The sequence below is a fragment of the Caretta caretta genome, chromosome 8 (genome assembly GCF_965140235.1).
Source record: "Caretta caretta isolate rCarCar2 chromosome 8, rCarCar1.hap1, whole genome shotgun sequence".
NCBI lineage: Eukaryota > Metazoa > Chordata > Testudines > Cheloniidae > Caretta > Caretta caretta.
The window spans coordinates 85,458,354-85,483,159 of NC_134213.1; the positions used below are offsets into that span (position 1 = coordinate 85,458,354).

Here is a 24,806-nt window from a genome sequence, read left to right on the forward strand (position 1 = left end):
GGGATCTGCATAACTGCCCTCCTCTTGCCTGTCTGTTTCTGTTATCGTGCCCTGTCCCCACACAGCTGGGAGGCTCCCTCTAATCCTGGAGGTGGGACAGGATTTGCAGTGATGTTTCCAATTCCAGGACAAGTACAAAGTAATTGTGGTTTCAGTAATTGATGTCAGAAGGTGGAAGGACCATTTTTCTATTCCTTTATGTCAGGAGGGATCGGGGCTGGATTTCCAATTAGGCACAGTAGGTATGTGCTGAGGTGCACTGGCTTTCTAGGGGCTCCTAAAAATTAAAAGTGGGTTAAAAGTTTCATTTTTGTACAGAAAACACAAAGGTCAGCTGTAGGCAGGGCGGGGGAGGTGGGGCATTGAAGATGCTGTGCCTAGGGGTGTGTAAGATGTATATCCAGGCCTGGGAGGTATACTGTCCATTATTACATGATTTTCCTTTACAGTGGGTGGTTGGTTTGCTTTTAATCCCATTCCCAGCCCGTCACAAGTGCTTTTTAAAAAGACAACAGCAAAGCCAAACAATCAGGAAGAGTGGACAGCCTGACCTGCCTCTTTGGATGCTATATTTTACCCTCTGAATGGTAATTGCTCACAAACTGTAGTGTGTCTTTCACTGCTTCTTTAATTGCGCTCCAATGGTAGCAATAAGTTTCCCCTAACCATCTGAGGGTAAAAAATCCTAGCTGGGTGCTGCTTACATGAGTGACATAGGGGTGTCTCAGTCATCCTGATGGAGAACTCTAGCAATAATAAAATGAGGGGTAGGTGGAGATCTGAGTGGGGAGGACAAGTAGATTCTTTTCCTGTAGTTTTTGCTATTAATGCATCTTTCTTTGCCTCTTTTGTTGTTGCTGCAGACTTTGTATCTATTAGTCTTATAAATAAAAAGGTGGTTGTCCAGATCCACAACGGTATTTAGGCTCCTAATTTCCATTGAAATTAATAGAAGTTAAGATTCCTAAATACCTCTGGGGATTGGGCCTTGGTGCTAATAAAAGGGATACATTCCACCTCCAGCTTTGGTTTATCCTCTGTTCTTTCTCTATCCTCTTTAATTTTGGGGAATTTGTACACTCCACCCCCATTACTGTTTCCAGCTCTCCAAATCTGACTCTATCTCCAGCACAAAAACTAAATAAAAATAAGAGATTAGAGGAGAATGGAGAAAAAGATCTGGTGTCTTGTCCCATGTCCCTACCCCACACCCCCTCATCATCTGCTCAACATCCTCACTGCCTAAGCTGTCACTGTTTTGTTTGTGATCATTGATGGTCACATGGGTAAAAACATAATCATATTTAGGGTACAAGTTGTCATAGCAAGCTGATTTTGCCCTTTTACCTCCAGCTTTCATCCACTGTGATGCATAACTTTCATTTATGGAGGAAACCACTTCTTGCTTATGGCAAAACTTCACCAATGAAAAACGGTTGTTGGTAGACTTTTGAGCGCTCTCTCTCTCTCTCTCTCTCTCTCTGTCTCTCTCTCTCTTTGTTTCGTGATGTCTTTCATAAAACTGGCAGCCATATTTTAGCAGATTTTATTTACAGCTAAAAATTAATATTTGCAAACCCTTCCAGGGTCTGTTGGTGAGTAGTGATATTTGAATCTGCAGACAGAAATAATAAATATTTGGGTGAAAAAACTTTTAGTACAAAAGTAGTCATGTGACTAATGTCATCATAGACTTTAATGTGGATTATAAAAGGTAGATCAGGAAATGTTTTCATCGATAAGGAAAGCCGCTAAGTTTGTTGGATTTCAGTGACTCAAGTAGTGATCAGGACTACAAACTTGCAGAATGTATGGAGGGAAGATCATGTTTCAAGAAATAGAACAGGCCTATTTTTTAATTTTGTTTGAGCAGAAAACAGTGCTATCCTAAACGGAATTCTAGGGATAGAGATCAGTGATGACAAATGAGATGGAAATTGGGTGCATCTAACATTATCTGGTGATCACAATACCATTTGATTTGATATGCAGTACTTACTACTGGTTAAGGAAACACCAACATTTTTGACGTTGGTAAAGATGAGTAAGAGGGAATGTGAATTATGGTACAAAATCCTGCCTCAATTTTCTAACAAGTGGGACATATTTAAAGGGGCAAAATCCAGGCCTGGAGGTTCAAAATTCAATGTTATGTCCTTGTATCTGCATGTTGATTTTTATATGTATTTTGAAAACATCACTGCTTCAGTGCTCCAACACAGGTTGGATAGCGAGTAAGACAGGATTCAGCACAGAAGATGGCTGGGTCTGGAAGTTCATTGAGTGAGGCAGAGAGTATATGGTAAATGAGACTGGGATGCTGGGGAAATAACACATGAACATATAATTAAAGACTGTATCATAACATGTGCATACGACTACAGAGTTAACAGGCAGGCAGTCTTAACTTTAAGATGCCCTGATTTCTGAGTGCTATATTCTGCAACTTTAACGTTCCTTTAATGTAATTTTTTATGTAATGAAACCAGGAGAAAGGTTGATGGCTGGAGTTATTGATTAGACACGTCTCTGGGAGTCGAGCACTGGGTTTCTATACCTGGCTGCTACGGATTTTCTGTGTGACCTTCGCCCCTCTGTGTCTTAGTAGCCCCCATTTGTAACCTGAATAATTTACCTACCTCCCAAGGAGTTAAGGCTAAATGTAGTGGTTGAGATCCATGAATGGAAGGCATTGTTTAAGAGTAAGATATTTTTATTATTAATTTACTGTATTACTCAGCCCTTCTTGTTGTAAGTTTTAAAAATGAAAAAAGGAATATAAATTATTGTTGCTCAGTTCACTTATTTCTGCAATTAAAGAATTTCTTAAAGCATTGAGGACTTATTTGTATTAACATCTTAACTCTGTGCAGTGCTAACAAATGCTATTCCTTATCCATAAGGTTTGGTTAGGAAATCACCTAGAGAATTGTACATTTCTTTGCAAAGATTTAGGAATAATTTCATTAGTGTTTATTTCCAGAAACCTGAACAAGTAATTATGCATTCTGTCAAATTCTCATAGATACTGAATTTACCGAGTTATAATCTGGCATAGCTGGATTCACTTTGAGGGGAAAATAACCTTTAGATACAAAAAAGTAGTATTTACATAAGCATATATTCCTGTTAGAGGTTATTACAGTTATGGTTAAGATCAAATAATATTATAGCTTGTTGTGAAATATATCTTCAAGTCATGCTTGGATTTGATATTCTCTCTTTCTTTGTAATTCATACCATCTGTATGCAGAAAGTAGCAATTTTCTTCCTACAAAGTGTTAATCCAGAAATGGATTTTGGAATATTTAATCCTCCTCCTCCTCAGTATCATTTGCTGTCAGTATGACAGAAATCCTATTTTAGTGTGATGCCACATGGCCACATACTGAGCATAACTGGTGGGCAACTAATTTTTTCTGATGGACATATGGACAAGCCTGCTGTTGCTCTTGGCCACAAGATTACACAAGATAACTACCCTCCCACACTTACTTTGAAATGTGTCCTCCAATAGGTCCATAAAACAAGCACCTAACTGCACCATTCCATCCCCAGTTGGCTGCATGAATAGGTGTCTTGGTTTCCGGCCATGTTGAGGTGCATCCAAAGCTCTTTGTGAGCACTATCTTCACTCCAGTTAATCATGCTGCATTAATTGCAGTTTAAAGGGAGGCCCAGTGTTGTCTTTCCAGCCACAGGGTAAGTACAGTTCTGCAATTGCAGCTGCAGCAGGGGAGAGAGGCTGCGGAAATGTACTGAAACATGACAAGATACAGGCTGCAAGGGGAGGATTAATGTATAATAAACGCACATTAAAATTTTAAATATTTAATTAAAAATATTAATATAATTAAAAAAGAAGTGAAAAGGCCTGTCTGTGCCATTCTGTAAGCAGTAGATCAGGAAGAACAGAAGCACTACCATTGCACAGACTACATCTTCTTAGGAAAAATGTCTGGCTTGTTAAACTAATTGAGTAATCCGAATGGATAAGCATTTGTAGTTGCCTCACAAGGTTAAAATTCAAGTTGCATGGACTGTATCTTCTTCCCAGAGTCAACATCTAATACACCTAAGCTATCTTAATCAGAGCATTTATTCCCCCCCACCTTTTCTGCAAAGTCTTAAATTCCAGACATAATTTTGACCCCACTGTATATGTTTTTGATGTGTAGCTTCAGTATCTTTCAAAGACTTCTTAAATAATGGAGTGAATGGAAGTGAATGGAGTTGTGGCTGGGTGCCTGAGATAGACGATACTGATAATGCCACTTTCAAGGCAGATTGCAAGAAATAGGGCAGACAATCCCCAAAGATGGTGGTTTACTCTATAATTCGATTCACCAAGCCAGCCACAGATGAGCTTCCGCCGTACCACCCTGGTTAACCAGAAACCAAACACAGTCCCTTTTAGGCATTCCAGGCTTTGGCTCCCATCCAGACAACCCAGTTTAATATAGTGAGAGGTTATTGAAAACCATTTCACCATGTGTGAGGTTCTTTCTAATCCAAAAGGATGACATACATCCCAGATAAAACACTGCTTTTGAGAGGAGAGTGACAGTTTTAGAAAAGTGTTTTAGAAAATGTGTGTTTTGGAAGTCCCACTTCCATATGTGTTCCTCAGTTTCTTGGATATCTATTATGATGCACAGAAAAGTTACTTCTTATTTGGGGCTAAGAAATTCCTTTATATCATAAAGGATTCTTTCATTTGACACTAGGATTCCCATAGTGTGTATTTATACTGATTTTGCAGTTAATAAATTAGTCTGAGAAATTTCAGTAGTCAGCTGACAATTGCTTAGCCCTGTGGTTTTCAACCTTTTTTCATTTGCAGACCCCTAAAAAATTTTGAATGGAGGTGTGGACCCCTTTGGAAATAGTGGTCCGCAGACTCCTACTATAGAAGTCTTAGACTGAAAACTGACGAAACAGAATTCAACTATAAATGCTGTACTTGGCATGGCATTTGACAGAGTATGATACAGGGCGCTAAACTGTGGGCTTCTACGGTAATGACAACCCTTCTGGGTTTTGACCTTTGGTGGGGATATTCACATACTTTTCATTGATCAGAATAATCAAATGTCTAATATGGGATCTGAAACTTTATTTTCATAGTCACCTTTTGCATACCTCTTAGATATAGTCTGCAGACCCCCAAGGGTCCATGGACCACAGGTTGAAAACCACAGGCATAGCATGTTGGCAATTTCTCTGGAACATTAATTATTATGTATTGGTGCTGAGACCTACAAATATACAGAGAATTGCTTTAAATCTTCAATCTGCATTGGAATTATTGATTTAAATTTAATCTCAGTGTTTGTTTACTGTAACCTCTATTTATCGTAAAACAAAATTTTAATGGACTCTGCTCAGTGGTGACTAGAACTGACCGAACAATCTCACCTAAAGATGACTTCAAACCTAATCCATTTTCTGTGTTTTTTTTGCTGAACTGTTAGGCCATACTAGTAATATTTGTTTTTGGACTGCTTTCCTATTTCTCCAAACTCTGTTGCCTCCCTCACTGGTCAAAACTGACCCAAAGTAGATACTCTTAGAACAAATGTCTGGTGAAATGGATAAGTCAGAGTCCCCTTCCGTCCCCCATCAGATCATCTCAAGTATCTAGGAATTTAATGGAAATACTGTGGACTGGATCCTCAGCTGAGCAGGACAGAAGGGGCAAAGATGTCTCTAAGGGCAGATCTACATTACCACTTATGTTGCTCAGGTGTGTGAAAAAGCCACCCCCCTCCCCCGAGCGATGCACGTTACAGCAACGCTGGAACTGTGTCAGTGGGAGATGCTCTCCTACCGATTATAGCTTCCACCTCTCACGGAAGTGGAGTAATTATGTTAACAGGAGAGCTCTCTTCCATCGGCAAAGAACGTCTTTACCAGACGCGCTACAGTGGCACAGCTATATCAGTGCAGCTGTGCCGATGTAGCACTTCTAATGTAGACTAGCCCTAAGTCATCTGTGTGCCTCCCAATTCCTGGGGCTGGCTGCATGCTGAACCAACCTCTGGCATAATTTAGAGAAGCCAGAGTGCCTCCACCCTACTCCTGGGCTAGGCCTGCACCAGAATGCCTTCTGCATAGATGGAGTGAGTGATGCAAGGGGCCACAGGGAATTCCCTTATCAGACACTCTTTGGCTTCACGTGTGTGTCTGGAACCTGAGTGCACAGGCCTAATAGTAGAGTGAGGGAAAATGCATCCTAAGAGAAGTTTACTAGGTCAGTGGCTCTAACCTTTCCAGACTACTGTACCCCTTTCAGGAATCTGATTTGTCTTGTGTACCCCCAAGTGTCACCTCACTTAAAAAACTACTTGTATTTTTATATCTGATTTTGTAAACAAGAGTGTCACAGCACACTATTACTGAAAATTGCTTACTTTCTCATTTTTAACCCCATATAATTCTAAAATAAATCAATTGGGGAATATAAATACTGTACTTGCATTTCAGTGAATATTATATAGAGTAGTATAAACAAGTCATTGTATGAAATTTTTGTTTGTACAGACGTCACTAGTGTTTTTTATGTAGCCCGTTGTAAAACTAGGCAAATATCCAGATGAGTTGGTGTACTCCCAGGGGTATGTGTACCCCTGGTTGAGAACCACTGTACTCGGTGACACCCAGTGCTGGCACAGAGACCAGAACTGTGAAAGACACAACAGAAGCCATGTTACTAGCTCCAGGATAGGCAGACCATGCTCACTTAATGAGAAGGAGGAAATGTATTGCTTAAAAGCATGAAGAAATAGATACCATTGCAGAAATAGCTCTCTCTTTCCATATAGCTGTTTTTCTATTTTCTGGATTGTGAAATTTTTCAAATTGAGTCTAGCAATGTGGTATATATATATTTTTTAAACTTTGCAAAAGGCATAGGCTATTGTTCTTGCAATAAATAAATAAAATAAATGAAGGTTGCAAAGAGTCATGAAACATAACGAGTAAGTCCCACAATACCACGCCTACTTCTGTCTCTGGTTTGCACATCATAATGACTTTGCAAGAACCCTACTCAAGCACTGTAACCCTTGCAATTAAAATTGCTCATAAATATTCCCTTGTTAAATTAAATTTCTTATTTTTTATAGCACTGGTAGCTAGACAAGCTACTTCACTGGTAAGAATATTGTGCTTTGTCATGCTAAAATCCCATTGGTCCTGATGTTGAGCCAACAGATTTTTTATTAGACTTTTGAGAGCGCTGACTATAGCTTAATATCTCTTTGGTATAAGAACAATCATTAATCTAAGAAGCCCTAATTGCTGTATGAGATTAAAACTACAAGATTGAGATTTATGCAGATTTCTTTCTTTCTTCAAGATGTTTTTGGGAATTTGCCTCTAGACAAAATGTTAGGAATTGTTGATACTGATTTTTATCTTTTCTTTAATGTTTTGCCTTCTGTTATGAATATAATGTGATAGTTATTGATAAATGAAGAGAAAATAGAAAAAAATCCCATTGGAGGGTATAACAAGGTGGCTTGCCCATGGGTGGAAGAGCCTGGGGTTGAACCCACTATGTCTACAGGATGAGCCTCACCTGAGAGGGATCAGGTGATTCCCCTGTAAAGAGCTGCTGGAAACTATAGGGGGTTGGGGAAGTTTAGGGAGAACAGAGACTAGGAGGAATGAGCAGGCTCTAGTGATGTCCTGGGATTAAGACTGTAGTTTGGAAGGGCTGCGAGTTGCCTGGTAATACAGGAGAGACCCTGAGTAGGTAAGGGAAAGAGTGCCAAAGCTCCTCAGGCCAGGAGACCTGGCAGTAGAAAGAGAAATGTTTGTTTGTGGGACTTTAATTTGGGACTTTGAGTTTTATTTTGAATTATTTTCTGTTAATAAATGCAACCCTCAATGAAGTAGTTTGACCTCAGAAAAAGTGTGGAATCTGAGTAAGGAGCCTTTTGAGGGAGAAGTTATTAACAGGGTAGCCCAGAGACATTCCTTTCCAGGAGGGGGTGCATGGGAGGCAGCCAAACCCTGTTACACAGGGGAAGAGAGGATCCAGGAAATGCTGTATCTCCGTGTGGCATTTTCATGTGTGCATCACAAGGTGAAGGATTTGGAGGGAGGGACCTGTGCAGGAGGCAGGGATGTGACTTTCTGGGGAAAGGAAGCTGCAACCCTGTGTATAATCTCTTCTTTTGTGCTGCCCTTCATGTTGACTGTATTCATTCTACCCTATACAACAGCTGCATGGCTCTCTAAAGAGCTGCACTACTAACGGCCAAGCCCTGCCCTGCCCTGCCCTGATCTGTCCCATGGGGGAGTAGACTGCCTTTTGCGATACAGCATTTGTAAGTTCATATTTCTGTTGTTTCTAGAAAGCTTTTTTACAGCTTATGATTCTCCTAGCATAAGTTGAGTTGATAGAAAATGTTCCACTTGCACTTCAAGTCCATTGGGCCTATTTCTCTGCTCTCTTGCACTGGGTGTAGTCATTTGCACCAGTGCAAAGTGAGCGTAAAATCAAGATGGCAACAATTTCAACCATTTCACATTGGGGTAAATGATGTCTCAAGTTGATAAACACTGGAGAAACAGACCCAGTATTGCTCATCATGTCGTCTTTGAAGAATTGCTCTCTGTCATCTTTGTACTTGTAAATCACTATCAGCTGCCCCTCAGCTAGCTGTTCTCCAGTCTACATCTATTTAGCTCTCCTTGTATATTTTACTTTCTGAATCTTTTATTCTGTTAGTTTCCCTTCTTTGAACTCTCTCTCCAGCTTGTGTGGGTAAGGAAGCCAACCTTGATAAGGTGCTTTCTTGCCAGAAATCCTATGTTGCCACAAATATTGTGGGCCGCTAAAGACTTTCAGGAAAGGTGATCAAAATTCAGTGAAGATAGATCAGAGAAAGGACATTGAGGGGCGGGAAAAGGAAATTATTAAAAGATAAATGTATATCCCCAAAGGAAAGGTGTACTGAACAGCTATCAATACATCAGGATTATAAGAAGCTAGTCTGGTGAACCAAAGAAACACTCAGTTATTTTTGGCAAAGAAATTACCAAAAGTACAGAAAAGTTAATAGATTACGTATGAATGGAAGAGAGGAAAAATGACAAGAAAAGCAAAGGTGAAGCATGAAGGAGAAGAAACTGACAGTTTTGGGTCCCCCACTACAGAAAGGATGTGGCCAAATTGGAGAGAGTCCAGAAGAGGGCAACAAAAATGATTAGGGGGCTGGGGCACATGATTTACGAGGAGAGGCTGAGGAAACTGAGCTTATTTAGTCTGCAGAAGAGAAGAGTGAGGAGGGATTTGATAGCAGCCTTTAACTACCTGAAGGGTGGTTCTAAAGAGGATGGAGCTAGGCTGTTCTCAGTGGTGTTTTGACTGAACCAAGAGCAATTGTCTCAATTGCAGTGGGGGAGGTCTAGGTTGAATAGTAGGAAAAACTATTTCATTAGGAGGGTGGTGAAGCACTGGAATGGGTTAACTAGGGAGGTGGTGGAATCTCCATCCTTAAAGGTTTTTAAGGCTTGGCTTGACAAAGCCCTGGTAGGGATGATTTAGTTGGGGTTGGTCCTGCTTTGAGCAGGGGGTTGGACTAGATGACCTCTTGAGGTCTCTTCCAACCCTAATCTTCTATGATTCTATGAGTGTTAGAACTCTGATTAGAACCCAAGAATTCCTGACGCTCTCTTCTGCACTAGACTATGTCTCTCTGATTCAGACAGGAAAACACAGAGATTAGTCAAGGTCAAAGAAGGAAAACACCTAGAAATTTAAGATTTTGTTGAGGGTGTGACAGTACGCCCCATGTTCTTCATAGAGATATTGTTATGATGTGAATATGGCATAACTAAGATGTGTTCTGTGCAAGATTGGTCATGTGAGGAATCATTGGAAAGGTTATGATTTCGTGAATATGATTATCCTATTTGTATGCATGTAACATTTCTGTATCTGAAATTAGGAATATTGACTATCTAACAATTACAAGTGGATTTATAACTGGGGAATGCCCACCAGACAGAATGCAATCAGCCTGGATGAGCCATTAGGGAGAACAATAGGACTTGGAAGATGCAAATCTTCCACCTTCCTGAGAAGCTTCCTGGGATGCTGCAAACAACCTTTGACTCCTGGCTGTTTTGACACTGCAGGGTCATGTGATCATGTCACCTGGTGCTGGATTCCATCTTGGACTACTAGTATTTTTCCACTAATAGTGGGTGGGAATGAAACTGTGAAACAAAGAATTCCCACCATATGTAAATCCTATTTAAGGCAGGGAAGTGAGTTAATCGGAGTCATTCTTCACTGAATCCCTGCCCAGGATGACTGCGGAAACATCTAAGAAACAAAGAAAAAAGAGGGAGAAGAGCTGAGCCCAGGCTGGAAAAAGTGTCTGGCCTATGAAAGAAATGCTAAAACAACATTTAGGGGAGAAATTACTACTTGTAACCAGTTTCTTTAATGTATTAAGCTTAGTTTGTGTGTTTGTTTTATTTGTTCAGTAATTTGCTTTGATCTGTTTGCCATCCCTTATAATCACTTAAGATCTGTCTTTTGTAGCTAATAAACTTGTTTTGTTTTCTCTAAACCTCGTTTGTGGAATTCATAACTGGGGTGGGGGTGAGGGGAAGCTGTGAACATCTTTGTCCACATTGAGGGAGGGAGCGAATTTAATGAGCTTATGCTGTACAGTTTTCTGTGCAATGCAAGACAATACAATTTTGGCTGTACACTCCAGAGGAGGAGTACACTTGAGTGCTGGGCAATTCCTTAGCTGAGTCTTCCCATGCAGAGCTGATTTTAGTGTCTGTGTCTTTCTGCAGCTGGGTGTGTCCCTACTTGTGTGTGTGCTGGGGGAGGCTTGAAGGCCTGGCTCAGCAGGACAGTGTAAGGGAACACAGGCTGGTGGAACAAGCAGGCTCAGTGGTACCCCAGTACATTAAGTGGCACCCTGGAATGGGGGCTAACTCATCACAGAGGGATTGTCAGAATGGAATTTTACAATGAGCTTATGTATATTAGAACTTCGTGCATTAGAAAAAAAAAGATGCAGTGGATATAATTGTTGTATAGGAAATAGACTGTTGCACAAATGGTTGATCTACTGGGTTGATAGGCATGGTATATGGAGTGCTTTGCTTAAAGTGTGAGTCTGCTCTGAAATGAGACTGTGCGAAAATGGTACCTCCTTACTGAGCTGATGTACTCCCTGTGTGTACATAGTCATATCTTCAGTGATGAACTACGTATTCATTATTTTTTACTCCCGTGAGCATGGCAGAACTAACACCACCATTTGAAAGTGAGCTGGATTCTATTCAGGTTCCCAACTCATCAACAGAATGTTTACTAATGCCTGGTCTGCACTTAAAAGTTAGGCCCACATGGCTACATCAGACAGGGGCATGAAAAATCCACACCCTGGAGCACCATAATTTTGCTGACCTAGCACCCAGTGTAGACACAGCTGTGTTGATGATAGAATGCTTCCATCAGTGCAGCTACCATTGCTTGGGGAGGTGGTGATTCGACACTAATGGAAAACCCTCTTCTATTGGCACAGGCTGCATCTAAGCTGTGGAGTTATGCTGGCATAGCTACAGCAACCCTGCTATGCCGTATAGTCTCCATAGTGTAGACATACCCTAAGTTTCAATTGCAGGGCTAAATTCTTCCCTGGCTACATCTTTGCAACCCTAGTCCTATGGGTTTAACAATGGGCAGAACTTGGTGTGTAAATTGATTGATTGTGTACAGGTCAGAGCAAACCCAGCTTAATATTTTTTCAGGTCCCAAGCTGCACAATGGGCAGGTAGAAGAAACATCTTTTTACTAGTAAGCTGAAGAAATGTGATGGGGAAGCCACTAAGCAACAATAAGACATGGAACCTAACAATGCAATTTTTTCAGTCATCTTTCAGAAAAGAATTGTCTTAGACATGGCAAACTGAGTGACCTGTTTTATTAATGTTGATGGAATATATGGACCCAGAGAGTCAAAGGGGTTATCATGACCCTAGGACTGCCCAACGTTAAACAGTTTTAAACATGGCTCAGGCTTACGATACAGAGATCTCGGCCTGCTTAGTATCAGAGGGGTAGCCATGTTAGTCTGGGTCTGTAAAAGCAGCGAAGAGTCCTGTGGCACCTTACAGACGTATTGGAGCATAAGATTTCGTGGGTGAATACCCACTTCGTCGGATGCATCCAATGCTTATGCTCCAGTAAGTCTGTTAGTCTATAAGGTGCCACAAGACTCTTTGCAGCCTGCTTAATATCATTGAAAATATACCATTAAACACCTTTTTTATCCTTTTTATTCAAGCTGTGGGGGGGCATGGAAATCAGCTAAAGCATTTGAAATGTAAAGGATTAAGACTTTTATTTTAACCATATCTCTTCTTCCCTTTCACTTTATCTGGAGAGAGGTTTTGTTTGTTTAAATAAGGAAAACCCCTTTGTTTGACAGTCTTTTAGATGATATTGAAGATGGTAATAAGTGTCCTTTGGGAAAAAGAGAAAAAGTTAGTTGAGATGGGCTGGGAGATGTTTTTGTTAAAGCCTGATCCCATTTCCTCAAAGGTAAAACAAGACCAACTCATACAAAAGGGGAAAAGAGAACAGCAAAGACAGAAAGTGCAGCTTCTATCTCTGGTGTTGACTTTTACTTCAGTCTCACTGCTGGAAAACCACAAGCATAGCACATGGATCAGTCAGCCAGTCTGAGACCTCACAGATGTGTACCAGCATCAGGCTGTTTAGGACATTGCTTTTAGCTGTTTTTGTTTTTTTTTGTTACAGGTTTACAGCAGTGTTGCAAAATATACGGTGTTTGCTGGCTAAACCACTCTTATTAAACAGAAAACAAAAGGAAAGAGATAGAAAAGTGAAAAAATAAGGTAGGGAAGGCAAAGAATCTGGGGGGAGGGAGAGGGAACACCAAAGTCTCAAATCCAGTTTGGGTGTTTAGGATTTATCCAGAACAGGTAGAGGTGTCATCTGGGTCCTTCTGTCTGGCCCAGTCAGGACATCTTTCAGGATTAGGACAATGAAAGCCCAGTGGTATCACAATGGATCCCATGGTCCCAGGAAATGGCAAGAATGGTACCCACGATGGTAAAGCTTTCTCCTTGCCCTTCTTTCAGTTAGCAATTGTTGCATTTGCTTCTCCAATTTTTCCCATAAGATTTTTCTTTTAAGGACCCCAAAAGGGAGTGATGGACGGAACAGCTGATCCCCTCATTATTTTGTTCACCAATTAGGCCTAATTTCCTATGCACCAATTCTGGCTTATTAATTTTTGGTCCCACGTCTTTCTTGTTTACCAGGCATGATCTGTAAAAAGAGTCCTTGAATTATACCAGTAGGCCTTTTTGTATGGACTAATTCAGTGTTTGTCTCCCTTTTGCACCTTTTCCCGTCAACAGTTACTTTTGTGGGCTGTTGTGACATTTTATGAACTGTCACTTACTTCTTACAATTGAGCTCACAATTAGAGTAAATTTGTAGGCCCAATTATTACAACAGATCCCTCTGGCCAGTTAGGAGAGGTGTCAATGGACTACAAATGGTCCTTGGCCAGAATTATAGTGACCATAACAAGATGCTTCAAAGTTGTTAGTGGAGCTTGTAAAATATCTTTTTTTCTATATGTGGCAACTGCAGAATTGCAACAGGAAATGTGAGGTTTTGCAGAGAAGGAATGGGAAGGAAGTCAATGGGAGTTAGGTGCCTAAATACCTTTGAGGATTTGGGTGTAAGAGGTTAGATAAGTATTTAGAAAACAGAATGAGGAATACAACTGCCTAGTTTTTATAATAGATACATTTCATTGCTGAAAAGAATGACACAGAAAAGCAAGGCAGATGGGAAAAACCCATAACTGAGACATGATTTTAGTAGTTCTTTGTAAACGTTGGGCACGGTCCTTGTAAAAATCATTTCTCCTTGTTTTCACATGGCCTGATTTTCAGGGGGCTAAAAACCTACAACTCCCTTAGAAATCACTGGGAGCTGTAAATGCTCTATACCTCTGGAAATCAGGCCACTTGTCCCCAACATCATATGTACAGCTTCACCTAGGATAGCATGAACTATACTGTCAGCTGCTTTTGTTCTGAACTGAAAGCTCAACTCTGGAGAAATTTTGCTGAATCATAATTCACTGATTTACTCCCTGGCATTCTTCCCATGCAGAGAGGAACACTTCAAAGCAGTCTTGGGCATGCAGCAGTATGGGCTTCAAAGAGCACATTTAAGGTGTTTTTTAAAAATTATATTTTAGATGGTTGAGACTGTTAATGCTAAAAAATGTAAAGGTTTTGTATCCTACTGCTCTGTTAGAATATTTCTGTGGCACTTGCATGAGGCTCAGAATTTGTTATAGATGCCAGAGGTAAGCCCAGTGGTTTTCAAACTGTGGGTCACGACCCAGAACTGGGTCACGGAATGGAAGTTCAGTGCGTCGTGGCGGCTTGGTCAGCACCGCCGACTGGGCCGTTAAAAGTCCTATCAGCGGTGCTGCCCAGCTAAGGCAGGCTAGTCCTTATCTGTTTCGACACTGCGCTGCACCTCGGGAGCGGCCAGCAGCAGGTCTGGCTCCTAGGCAGGGGGGCCAGGGCTCCACACACTGCCCTGAGCACTGGCTCCACACTCCTGGCTAATGGGAGCTGGGGAAGGGGGGAGCGGTGCCTGCGGGCAAGAGCCACGTGTAGCCGCTTGCGTGTTTCCGCCTAGGATCTGGACCTGCTGCTGGCTGTTTCCGAGGTGCAGCGTGGTCTGCAGTGCCAGGACAGGCAGGAAGCCTGCCTCTGCAACCCCACTGTGCCGCTGGCCAGGAGCTGTCCGAGGTAAACTCGTGCCCCAACCCCACGCCCCAATCCCATTCCCCAGCCCTGAGCCCCCCCCAAACCTGGATCCCCTTCCTGCACCCCAAACTCTCATCCCCAGCCCCACTCCAGAGCCTGCACCCCCAGCCCAGAGCCCTGACCCTCTCCCACACCCCAACCCCCTGCCCTAGCCCAGAGCCCCTTCCTACATGCTGAATCCCTCATTCCCGGCCCCACCCCGCAGCCCTCACCCCCGCACCTCAACCCTGTGCCCCAGCCCTGAGTCCCTCCCACACCCCAAACCCCTCACCCCCAGCTCCGTTGGGTCACAGGCATCAACAATTTTCTTCAGCTGGGTCATCAGAAAAAAGTTTGAAAACCACTGGCCTATTTTTTTTCACATTTCACATTTTTTTTCACATTCACACACATTTTTTTTCCTGTACCAACATTTCTTAGTTACAGGTGGGCTATGGAGCTTCATATCTCTCAGCTGTGCCTTATTACTTGACCACACTGCCTTTTGTGGGCTGGGGGCCAAGGGCTCTTGGATTCTCATTAAGGTTCTGCCACTGACTCAACACCTGCCTTGAGAAGACCCTTAATATCTCTGTGTGTCTGCAAAATGAGGGTCACAGTAGTTACCTAATATGGAGGTTGGGGGTATTAATTAGTGAGGGCCAGATCCTGAGGTGAATTAAGGTAGTGCAGCACCACTAAAGTTAATGAACCTACTCTGATTTACACCATCTGAGGAGCTGGCCGAGAGGATCTAAGGACACCAGGTGTTAATTATTATTATTGAACTAGATTTACCTCTGTCCCAAGCAAACCTGAAGTCAGAAAAGCTGGTACATAGAGAAATAAATTTATGCATTTACAAGCCCCTTGAGTCCAAAGGGAATTAATTCAGTGAGTTTAGGTGATGTCAATTGTTAAGGCAGATTGAACAAGAGGGGAACCTGTACCAAGCCTGGGAGAGGAGAGAAAGCTCTCCCTCTACTTATAGCAGAGAAGAGGGAGCTTTGCCCCTTCTCTCCACACCTCATCCCTTTAAACTCTTGGCAGAGTTTCTGTTAACAAACCTCGCTTGGGATTTCCACTGCAGGGCAGTTTTAACTTCTGTCAGACTCCAAAAGAACTATGCTGAATGGAGCCAGCCACTAATGTTACACTCACCTCCTACCCTGATCATGGGTCCTTCCTAATCGCAAAGTGACTCACTACCCCCTCCCTTTCACCCAGTGAGCAACTGCATCCTCCTCCCATGGAGCATGCTTTTCACCACCAGACCCCTCTTCCAAAATGGGATTTTCAAAACACTGAATGGAGTTAGGTGCCCACCTCCCATTGAAAGACCATGGGAGTGAGATGTCCCACTCGCTACGGTGCTTTTGCAAATCTCAGAGTCTACGCTAGCTAATGTAAGCGTAATGAGGGTGAATCTGGCCCTTGGTGTTTCTCGCTGTTACTATCTCTGTTTAACATTGGGGATAATAATAAACAATGTTAATAAATAAAAATCTAATGCTATAGAGAACTTTAAACATACGACAAAAAACTTAATTCCCACATCACTTCAACCTTCCTGCTTTCGCTCTCTAAGAATATTTTTGTGCTATGGTCTTTTTCATTCATTTTAAAGGGTAGCATCTCCCATTTGAGTTTTTGCAGAGTGGGAACTATGGAGAGGATAGGTTAAATCACAAATGAACTAAATAGAGGGAGCAGGTTGTCTTTGTCACAGTCGCTTTTAGTGCTAATCACTGTCAGAGTGGGATTTAACCCCCCCCCCCCGAAATTCAGAAAAAAAAAATCTGCTGCAGTGGCAGGTAATTTTAAAATTACATGGCCTGCCCACGGGCTTAGTTATGTGCCTAATGGCAGAGAGAGTTAAACCAAGTCCAATTATCAGCAGCACCAGACCCTGTCCTACATTAGCAGAACTGTGGGATATCTTCCAAGAACATACTGCAGAGATGTAGGAGGGAATATGTGTACTGTATTTTAAAACTCAGTAATTTAGAATTTCTGTCTCTCATTTCTTTCCTTTTGTTTTTTCTTTCTGGACCCAGCTCTCCTTTTTTGTTCTCATCAATGTGTGCCTCTGCATGTCTGCTTCTTTTATAGGGCAGCTACACCACTTTTACTGGTGCTCTGTCACCTCTCATTTTCCCTTCTCTCCCACCCCTTTCTGGCTGGCTCTGTCTTTTACCCTTTCCCATTTTTTGGATCCTTGTTCCCCTCTATTCTTCTCTTTTCTCATGTTGGCTCCCTTCTTCTGTAGCTGTCCTGTTTCCCCACTTCCCTTCTCTGGTTCCCTCTCATGCACCTCCCCCTCCTTTCTGAGTACACAGCTCTGTTCTGTGAGCCAATAAGTTTCATTGTGCAGCCCACAATAGCAAGTGGCAAGTGACATTGGACAGCTAAAGAGTGGAGGCAGCTACTGATGGATCAGCAACCAGGAAAAGGTATACATCGTTGGGGGGCACAAGGGGCAGGGTCTCAAAAAAAAAAAAAAAAAAAGGCATCCCTGCTCAAGAAAGTCCATGCCCTGGGTACCTTAATTGATAGGAACTCTGAGCTGTGAAAAATGCCCACAAGTTTGAATATGTTCTAGCCAAAGGTGTTAGGGTGGCTGGGGTTGATAGTTTGACCTTTCTATTTGCCTGGTACTAGCCTCATTTGTAACTAGGGTTATGAAAACCCTGTAAGGTTCAGTTTATGAAGAGGATCAGAAGTGAAGGAGGCTGATGTGGAGTTGGCAAGTCACTGAAACAGACACAGATCATGTGTGCCAAACCTTAGTAAGCCTGAGCTAAAGTTTGTGAAGTGGTACAAGGCTCATTTTCAGTGGTTTTTTACCTGATGTGAATGTTTTTGCTTAGTACTAGTTGTGTCAAGGGGTCTGATGAAAAACTCCTTTCAGAGGCTCACACTCTGATGGGCAGCAGCACACATTTCTTCCTTCCTATCCCCAGATTTTCTTATTGTTGCTTCCAGCCTCTAATAGCCCGGGGAACAAAGGACTCAAATTCTGATCCACTGCATGGTACTGCAGGTCCTCTGTCAAGCCACTGAACTGCATGTTGCTTACTAAGGGACTGAAAACACTCATAATGCTAACATAGGTTTGTTTTCCAGTGAGATCACTGCTCCTCTTTAGCCAGGCAAAAGCTATTTTACAGCTGATAAAACCTGTAACTCTAGTTCTGTCTGTCAAACTGTGCACATAGAAGTTTTAGACCTACCTAGTGTACTGCCCACGATTTATACTAATACTTCGGGCTCTTCTTCCTAGATCAATGCAGTTTGTTTGGTTCAGTATATTTACTTCAAGGCCAATCAGCCTTTATCATAATCAGACAGTTAAATCAAAAGTCTGTAGTTGTTTTTGTCACACACATACTGAAATGAACTGCTTAGTTATTACAATCAGTGTGTTTTTTGCATTGATATGTGAGCGTTTGCAAATACAAATTACCTAATTAGGTACTATAAAAAATAATCCTGCTCCAAATCAAACTCCTGTTAGTAGAGGAAAGAGATTAATGTGTTTATCTTACATCAGAGAGGAAGCAAAGGAGAGAGAGAATTCTTTTGCCATATTTTGAAGTATTGCATTAGAACTATGTGCACATTCCCTGTGTCACATGATAATTGGTGTTGTTAATTCTTCACATGCCAGCTGCACTGACTCATCTTGAAATATAACACATCCATAGCGATTGCTGTTACCTTCAAAGTCTTGGTGTGATGGGCAGCTGTTGTCTGGAAAGCAAGCATGCGAAGAGCAGATCCGGCCCCCAAGTGCATGGAGATCAGTGTCTAGGCAATATCAGGCAATCTAGGTGTCCTCTAAAGAATTACAGCTGGAAGCTTTCAGCTCTATCAAGGAAAACAGGCAGCACTAGAGAAAACAAACTAGTTCCAGTAAAGTACCTCGGTGTTACTTCTAATATGGGGCTGGGTGGTACAGCATTAGAAGAAGGAATGGTATCTTTTTGACTCTGCTCTCAATCCAGCAGAGTATTTAAGCACATCTGTAACTTCAGTGGGACTACTCGTGCTTAAAGTTACATGCTGTACTGGAGCTGGGTCCCTGTCACTAGCTTGCTGCTGACCTTGGGCAAGTTGTTTGGTTTCTTTGTGTCTCAGTTTCCCTGGGAAACGATAACAATGCTTATCTACCTGTGTGTATTCAGACCCTTTGAAACAGTCACATGAAGTGGGGCATACAAGTGCAAATTATTAGTAATAATATCAGTTAAGAGTTTTTATTTGAATGAAACAAATTTCAGACTATGAAGAATACCAGGGATCCTTTTCATTTTATGAAAAGACAGTAAAGGCAGAGAACCTGATCGGGAAAATTATTATTTTTTCCCATGTCGGCCCTTTTGTATGTATTTAATGGAAGATAACACTTGCTGCAGTGTTCTGAACTCACTTGTAAAATTTAGAAGGCATCCATTAATACTAAGTGGATTCTTCCCTGAGAGTTAAGATTTGTGAAAGCTCTGGGATTAATGAATGTTGTCAGCAGAGAAACAGATGCTAGAGATCCAGGGGTAATGACAAAAACAGGCTTATTTTGGTATGGTTTAGTTTATGTTGATTTAAGATAAACTGTAATAATCCACTCTTAAACCAGAGTAAGAGTGAGTGTCCACACAGGGTTTGGCATTGGTTTAACTAAATTGGTGTAAAAACTGATATAAGTTAAACTGGTACAGCTTTCTTGTAGACAAGAGGAGGTGAGACTCCATGCTTAGCTCATGGCTGCCCAGAAGGAACTGGCATCATGCTCACAGAACCAGAGGAGGAGATACACAGAAAAGTCACAAGGGGTTGGGCTCTAACAGAGACAAACCCCAGATAGTACAGACAACTAGACTGTTACTGCAGTGAACATTTGAATGAAGATAATGGTGTCATCTGAATGCACATGGACAATGACTAATACAATTTTAGGGTTAACTATGGGGTGAATTCACCACGATTCCTTGGGATATACTTGCTAATCACTTTTGTACTCCCTGACTAGCTCTAATTGTTATCTAGGGTTTGAATATCACCATGTCAGTTGCTAATACGTTTCTTTTAAAAAAGCAACTATGCTAAAATATTCTATTCTACTACTGTCTAGGCTTCTCTGCCAACTGCTAGGATGCATATTGCTGCTGTGTTAATGTTTCTATCCAAATTACACTGATGATCCAGTTGTCTGAACTGGGTGTAAGGATCCAAAGGTGCACATCTAGAACCCAGGGTTGTGGGAGCCCTGGATCTTTGACATTCGCTCCTCGCCACCAAGGGAGATGTGCAAACCACCATCTCACTAAAACTGGGAAATCAAGCCCCACAGAAAGTTGTATCAGCACAACCCAGACCTGCGGCCGACTGAATAGCCCACACTGCTGGTTAATCCAGGAAGTGACCTGGCTGGGCTGTCCGAACAACTCTGCAGACTTCCTCCTTCTGCTGCTACCACCATGTTGGACCCTGTTCTTGCCTAATCAAACCCTGTTCCTGATTCCTGTTCTGCTCCTGCTTCATGTCTGATCTTTGCCTCTCTCCGGTTCCTGCCTTTTCACCTTGCTCCTGATGATCAGCTCTGACTCTCGCTCAACCCTTGGCATGTGGTATCAGACCCAGGCTCTGATCCTTAGCTTCGATTTCTGGTCCGGACTCTAGGTCAACCTCCTGGCTCTGGTGCCTGGCAGCTGACTCTCGCTCTGACCTGGACCCCTGCACTGCCCATTAGATCAGACTTCCTACGTCGTGGTTTCTAATACTGATATTGTACATGCTCTGACCACAGTGATCTACAGAGCTGGAAAAACAAAGGATTTACACTCCAATTTCAATGAATACCTTTCCTTACAACTCTCATGCACAGAATGGCAAGTCATAGTTCTGGTGCGTCGAAGTGCTTTATATTTTAGTAGGAAATGAAAAGGACTTTTGACTTGTATCAAACTGTTGTTTTCTTGGACATAGAAAATCTTTCTGTTGGGGAGTGGGTTTGAGTGGGTTTTATTCATTTATTAAGTCAAATCTTAATGGCCCAGATCTTTGACTGCAGCCAACGAGTGCACAGCACAGCCCAAGCAGGACTGATCCGGAAACGTCTCTAAGCCACCGTTGTGCCTCCCCAGTCCTGAGCAAGTTGTGTACCAGCCTGGTCCCTCAGTGTAAGTAAGCCTATAGGCTGCTCTAACTTGTGCTGACTACAAAGGGCAGATACAGTGGTGGTTGATCACTGGAGTGTAGGGAAGTCCCTGTCATGCCCCTTTTCTCCTGGTCGTGCCCCTAGGATTGTTGTACGGATAGGGGATGGCATAGCCATTGCAACATAGCTTTATGCCATTGGAGCATCCCCCTACACTAAGGTTAATTTCCTGTCATTAGCATGCTTTAGGTCTGGTGTCTACTGATAGAACAGCAAAAGGAGGCTGTAATATGGGGACAACGTGAGCTGAAATCTTTGAGAGAATATTCTTCTGATTGATGTGAGGGGCTTTGCATATGTGACTACGAATTCTCTGTTTGCTCTCAAATTTTTCTGAAAAACATTTTGTGCTCAGATACACTGTGCAATTCCTTCTGAAAAAGATAGAAACTGGCCTGGGTATCTAAAGGCAGGATTGGCTCCTTAATGTACTGTACCTTGGTTGTAATATGCACTTCAGCTTTTTAGTGTCTCTTAGATGCTGTTATGAAGCTAATTATGATACCTTATTTGGTTTTTTTAGCTTCTTAAACTGATTACAGAGAGTATTACATCTAATTGAATGCTGGGTTTATTCATATACTGTACCATGTGTTAAAGAAATGTGATTCTTCTGCATCTCTATGGGTGGATGGAATTATGAAATCCTTTTAGCTTGTATATTCTTCAGGGCATGGACTCTGTTTTTCTTTGTGTTTGTACAACACATTGTGGCTGCTATAATTATACAAATCAATAACAATCCTGCTATCTATTATAATTAAGAATATTTTATAACTCTTTATTTGTTAGTTTTCATAGACTGAGATATCTACAGATGCTACAGACAACCACCATTCATTTATCTTATTCCAACTTGAGCTTCCAAGATGCTCTTCTTTCCTGGTTCTCTTCCTAGCTTGCTGATTGCTCCTGTAGAGTTTTTTCTCTCTACGTTGCATCTAGGTTTTCTGTCTCTTTCTCTAGATCCTCCAGGGCCTAGCTTGATCCCCTCAATTTCTATCTTAACACTCATTGTCCGAGTGAGTTTATCTGCTCTTTCAGTTTCATGAACCACTTTTATTCTCTTGACTGTCTGTCAAGGTTCCTTCCCCACTCTGAACTCTAGGGTACAGATGAAGGAACCTGCATAAAAAAACCCCTAAGCTTATTTTTACCAGCTTAGGTTAAAACTTCCCCAAGGTACAAACTATTTTACCTTTTGTCCCTGGACTTTATTGCTGCCACCACCAAGCATCTAACAAATACAACCAGGAAAGAGCCCACTTGGAAACGTCTTTCCCCCAAAAATCCCCCGAAGCCCTACACCCCCTTTCCTGGGGAAGGCTTGATAAAAATCCTCACCAATTTGCATAGGTGAACACAGACCCAAACCCTTGGATCTTAAGAACAAGGAAAAAGCAATCAGGTTCTTAAAAGAAGAATTTTAATTGAAGAAAAAGTAAAAGAATCCCCTCTGTAAAATCAGGATGGTAAATACCTTACAGGGTAATCAGATTCAAAACATAGAGAATCCCTCTAGGCAAAACCTTAAGTTACAAAAAGACACAAAAACAGGAATATACATTCCACTCAGCACAACTTATTTTATCAGCCATTTAAACAAAACAGAATCTAATGCATATCTAACTAGATTGCTTATTAACTCTTTACAGGAGTTCTGACCTGCATTCCTGCTCTGGACCCGGCAAAAGCAACACAGACAGAGAGAACCCTTTGTTTCTCCCGCCTCCAGCTTTGAAAGTATCTTGTCTCCTCATTGGTCCTTTTGGTCAGGTGCCAGCGAGGTTGTCTTAGCTTCTTAACTCTTTACAGGTGAAAGTTTTTTTCCTCTGGCCAGGAGGGATTTAAAGGTGTTTACCCTTCCCTTTATATTTATGACACTGTCACATCTAGATCTCTGACATTGGGCCTAGATCCTCAGCCCAACTAAGGGCCTAGTTCAAAGCCTATTCAAATTAATAGACTTCAACTAATGTCAATAGGCTGTGGCTCAAGCCCTCAGTCCTCTTTGTGCCACTCTATGGCTGTCTACATCATGGGGTAATGTGCTCTATGGAGGTGTGATTTCTAAAGCTTGCTAACGTGTTGCACATTAATTGTTTCAAAAAAAATCAACCCAGTGATTGAAGCACCCCAAAATTAGTGGAGACTTTTGCATGTTTTATCCTTAATCTCTGTCTCTGTTCCCTCTCTATAAAATAGGAATAATGAAACCTCTCTGCCTCGTAGGGCACTTGTGAAGATCCATTCACAAACGTTTGTGAGATACTCAGATAGCACTGTGAGGAGAGTCATGGGAAAGCCCACGGGGAAATTAGTAATTCAATGCAGCAGATAAGACTTGGGACCATGCATTTAGGGCCCATTTGAGAAACTTAAGTGCATGTTCAAGTATATACTTTAAAATTAAGTATCTTCTTAAAGTGCTTTCCTGAATTGCATCATAAATGAATATTGCAACAGCTGCCTCCTTCACTGAGTACCATCCCTCTGATGAACTAAATGAAGCAGGGTCTTGGGTGGGGGGGGGAATAGTATGTTAATATTATGTACTTAAAGATGGTATTTAATGCATGTGCATAAGGAAGGCTGAATTAAAATTGCAGAGGCAACCTTAATTCTGACATTCCCTAATTTTCAGTGCTTGGCTTTTTAACCTGAAGTGTGTTTTGGAGGGGAGGGGTTGGTATGGGATTTATATACATATACATTGTGTGTGTGTGTTTATAAACATTATAAACAAGTCAATTGATTTTTCTTAGTAAGTCTAATTTTATTAAGTGTTCCTTCAGACACTAGCAGCATGATTCATTGGCATCTGTTTCTCGGAGCCATAGCCTCTGACTAAGACAACAATTGATCAGATGGGAGAATTATTTAATAGGGCCTTTACTTAATGACTTCTGCTGTAAGTTTTATCTCTTGCCAGAAGAGCCATGTTGTGCAGTGCAGCTTCTTGGTTACTGTCAGGAATGTGCCCAGAGCCTGAATGACACTGAGGGAGCACTGACATAGCACGCCCGTACCATGCAGGGGATCTAGTCCTAACAGAGGTTGGTGGTGCCTGCATGGCAGGACTACACTGTGTTATATCCATGGGTGGTAACACTGTTCCATAATGAGGTTATAACATTCTTTGATCTTGCCTAGTGGGACAGGACCAAGTGAGGTTCCAAGACATACCTCCAGTGTAGTAAAGTCTGGGCCTTTGGGTTGAGGTTTTTGACTGGAACACCTAATACATTTTTCTACCTTGTATTTCACTTTAGATACAGATGGCTTCTGAAATATGTAAGTGTTAAAGTACATTTACCTTAAAATTTACAGATGAAGGAAAAGGAGAAGATATGAAATGAGTTCAGGCAAAAATAGTAGGTCATGCTTTTAATTAGTAAAAGCGCTGCTTTGAATTACTGCATAAAATTAATAAGCATAACAGGAAAAATTGAGTATTTCTCTCTTTCTCATATTTGGGTGTTGCAACTTTACTCCAAATGCTATTTAAAGATGTACAGTATGTTGGAAATAGACATTAGACTTTGGCATCCATTTGTCCAGATACAAAGGAAAATGTGTTTGTAATGTTTTAATTCTGTGTGCATTGAGTTTAACAAAAAACAGACATTTGGGGAAATAATTAAACTGGAAATAAATAAACATAAATAAACAGTATCATTCACAGCTATACTGAAGCTCTAACTTGAACCCTTCTGCAAAATAAAGTCACAGGGTGCTA

The 24,806-nt window shown here is 41.6% G+C and overlaps 1 protein-coding gene and 1 long non-coding RNA gene across 6 annotated transcripts in view; one reads left to right on the top strand and one right to left on the bottom strand.

Moving 5' to 3' along the window:
* SLC44A5 (solute carrier family 44 member 5) overlaps positions 1 to 24,806 on the top strand; it is a 205,636-nt gene that overhangs the window by 51,136 nt on the left and 129,694 nt on the right. The window contains exon 1 of one of the 5 annotated variants that reach the window (XM_048860858.2): positions 16,948 to 17,303. The exons of the other annotated variants lie outside the window; for them this stretch is intronic. Coding sequence (XP_048716815.1) covers positions 17,282 to 17,303 — 22 coding nt within the window. The 5' untranslated portion in view covers positions 16,948 to 17,281. Of the gene's footprint in view, positions 1 to 16,947; positions 17,304 to 24,806 lie in introns of those variants that run through there. 5 annotated transcript variants of the gene reach the window in all.
* LOC125641254 (uncharacterized) overlaps positions 1 to 24,806 on the bottom strand; it is a 64,533-nt gene that overhangs the window by 19,880 nt on the left and 19,847 nt on the right. The gene's annotated exons all lie outside the window — the stretch shown is intronic.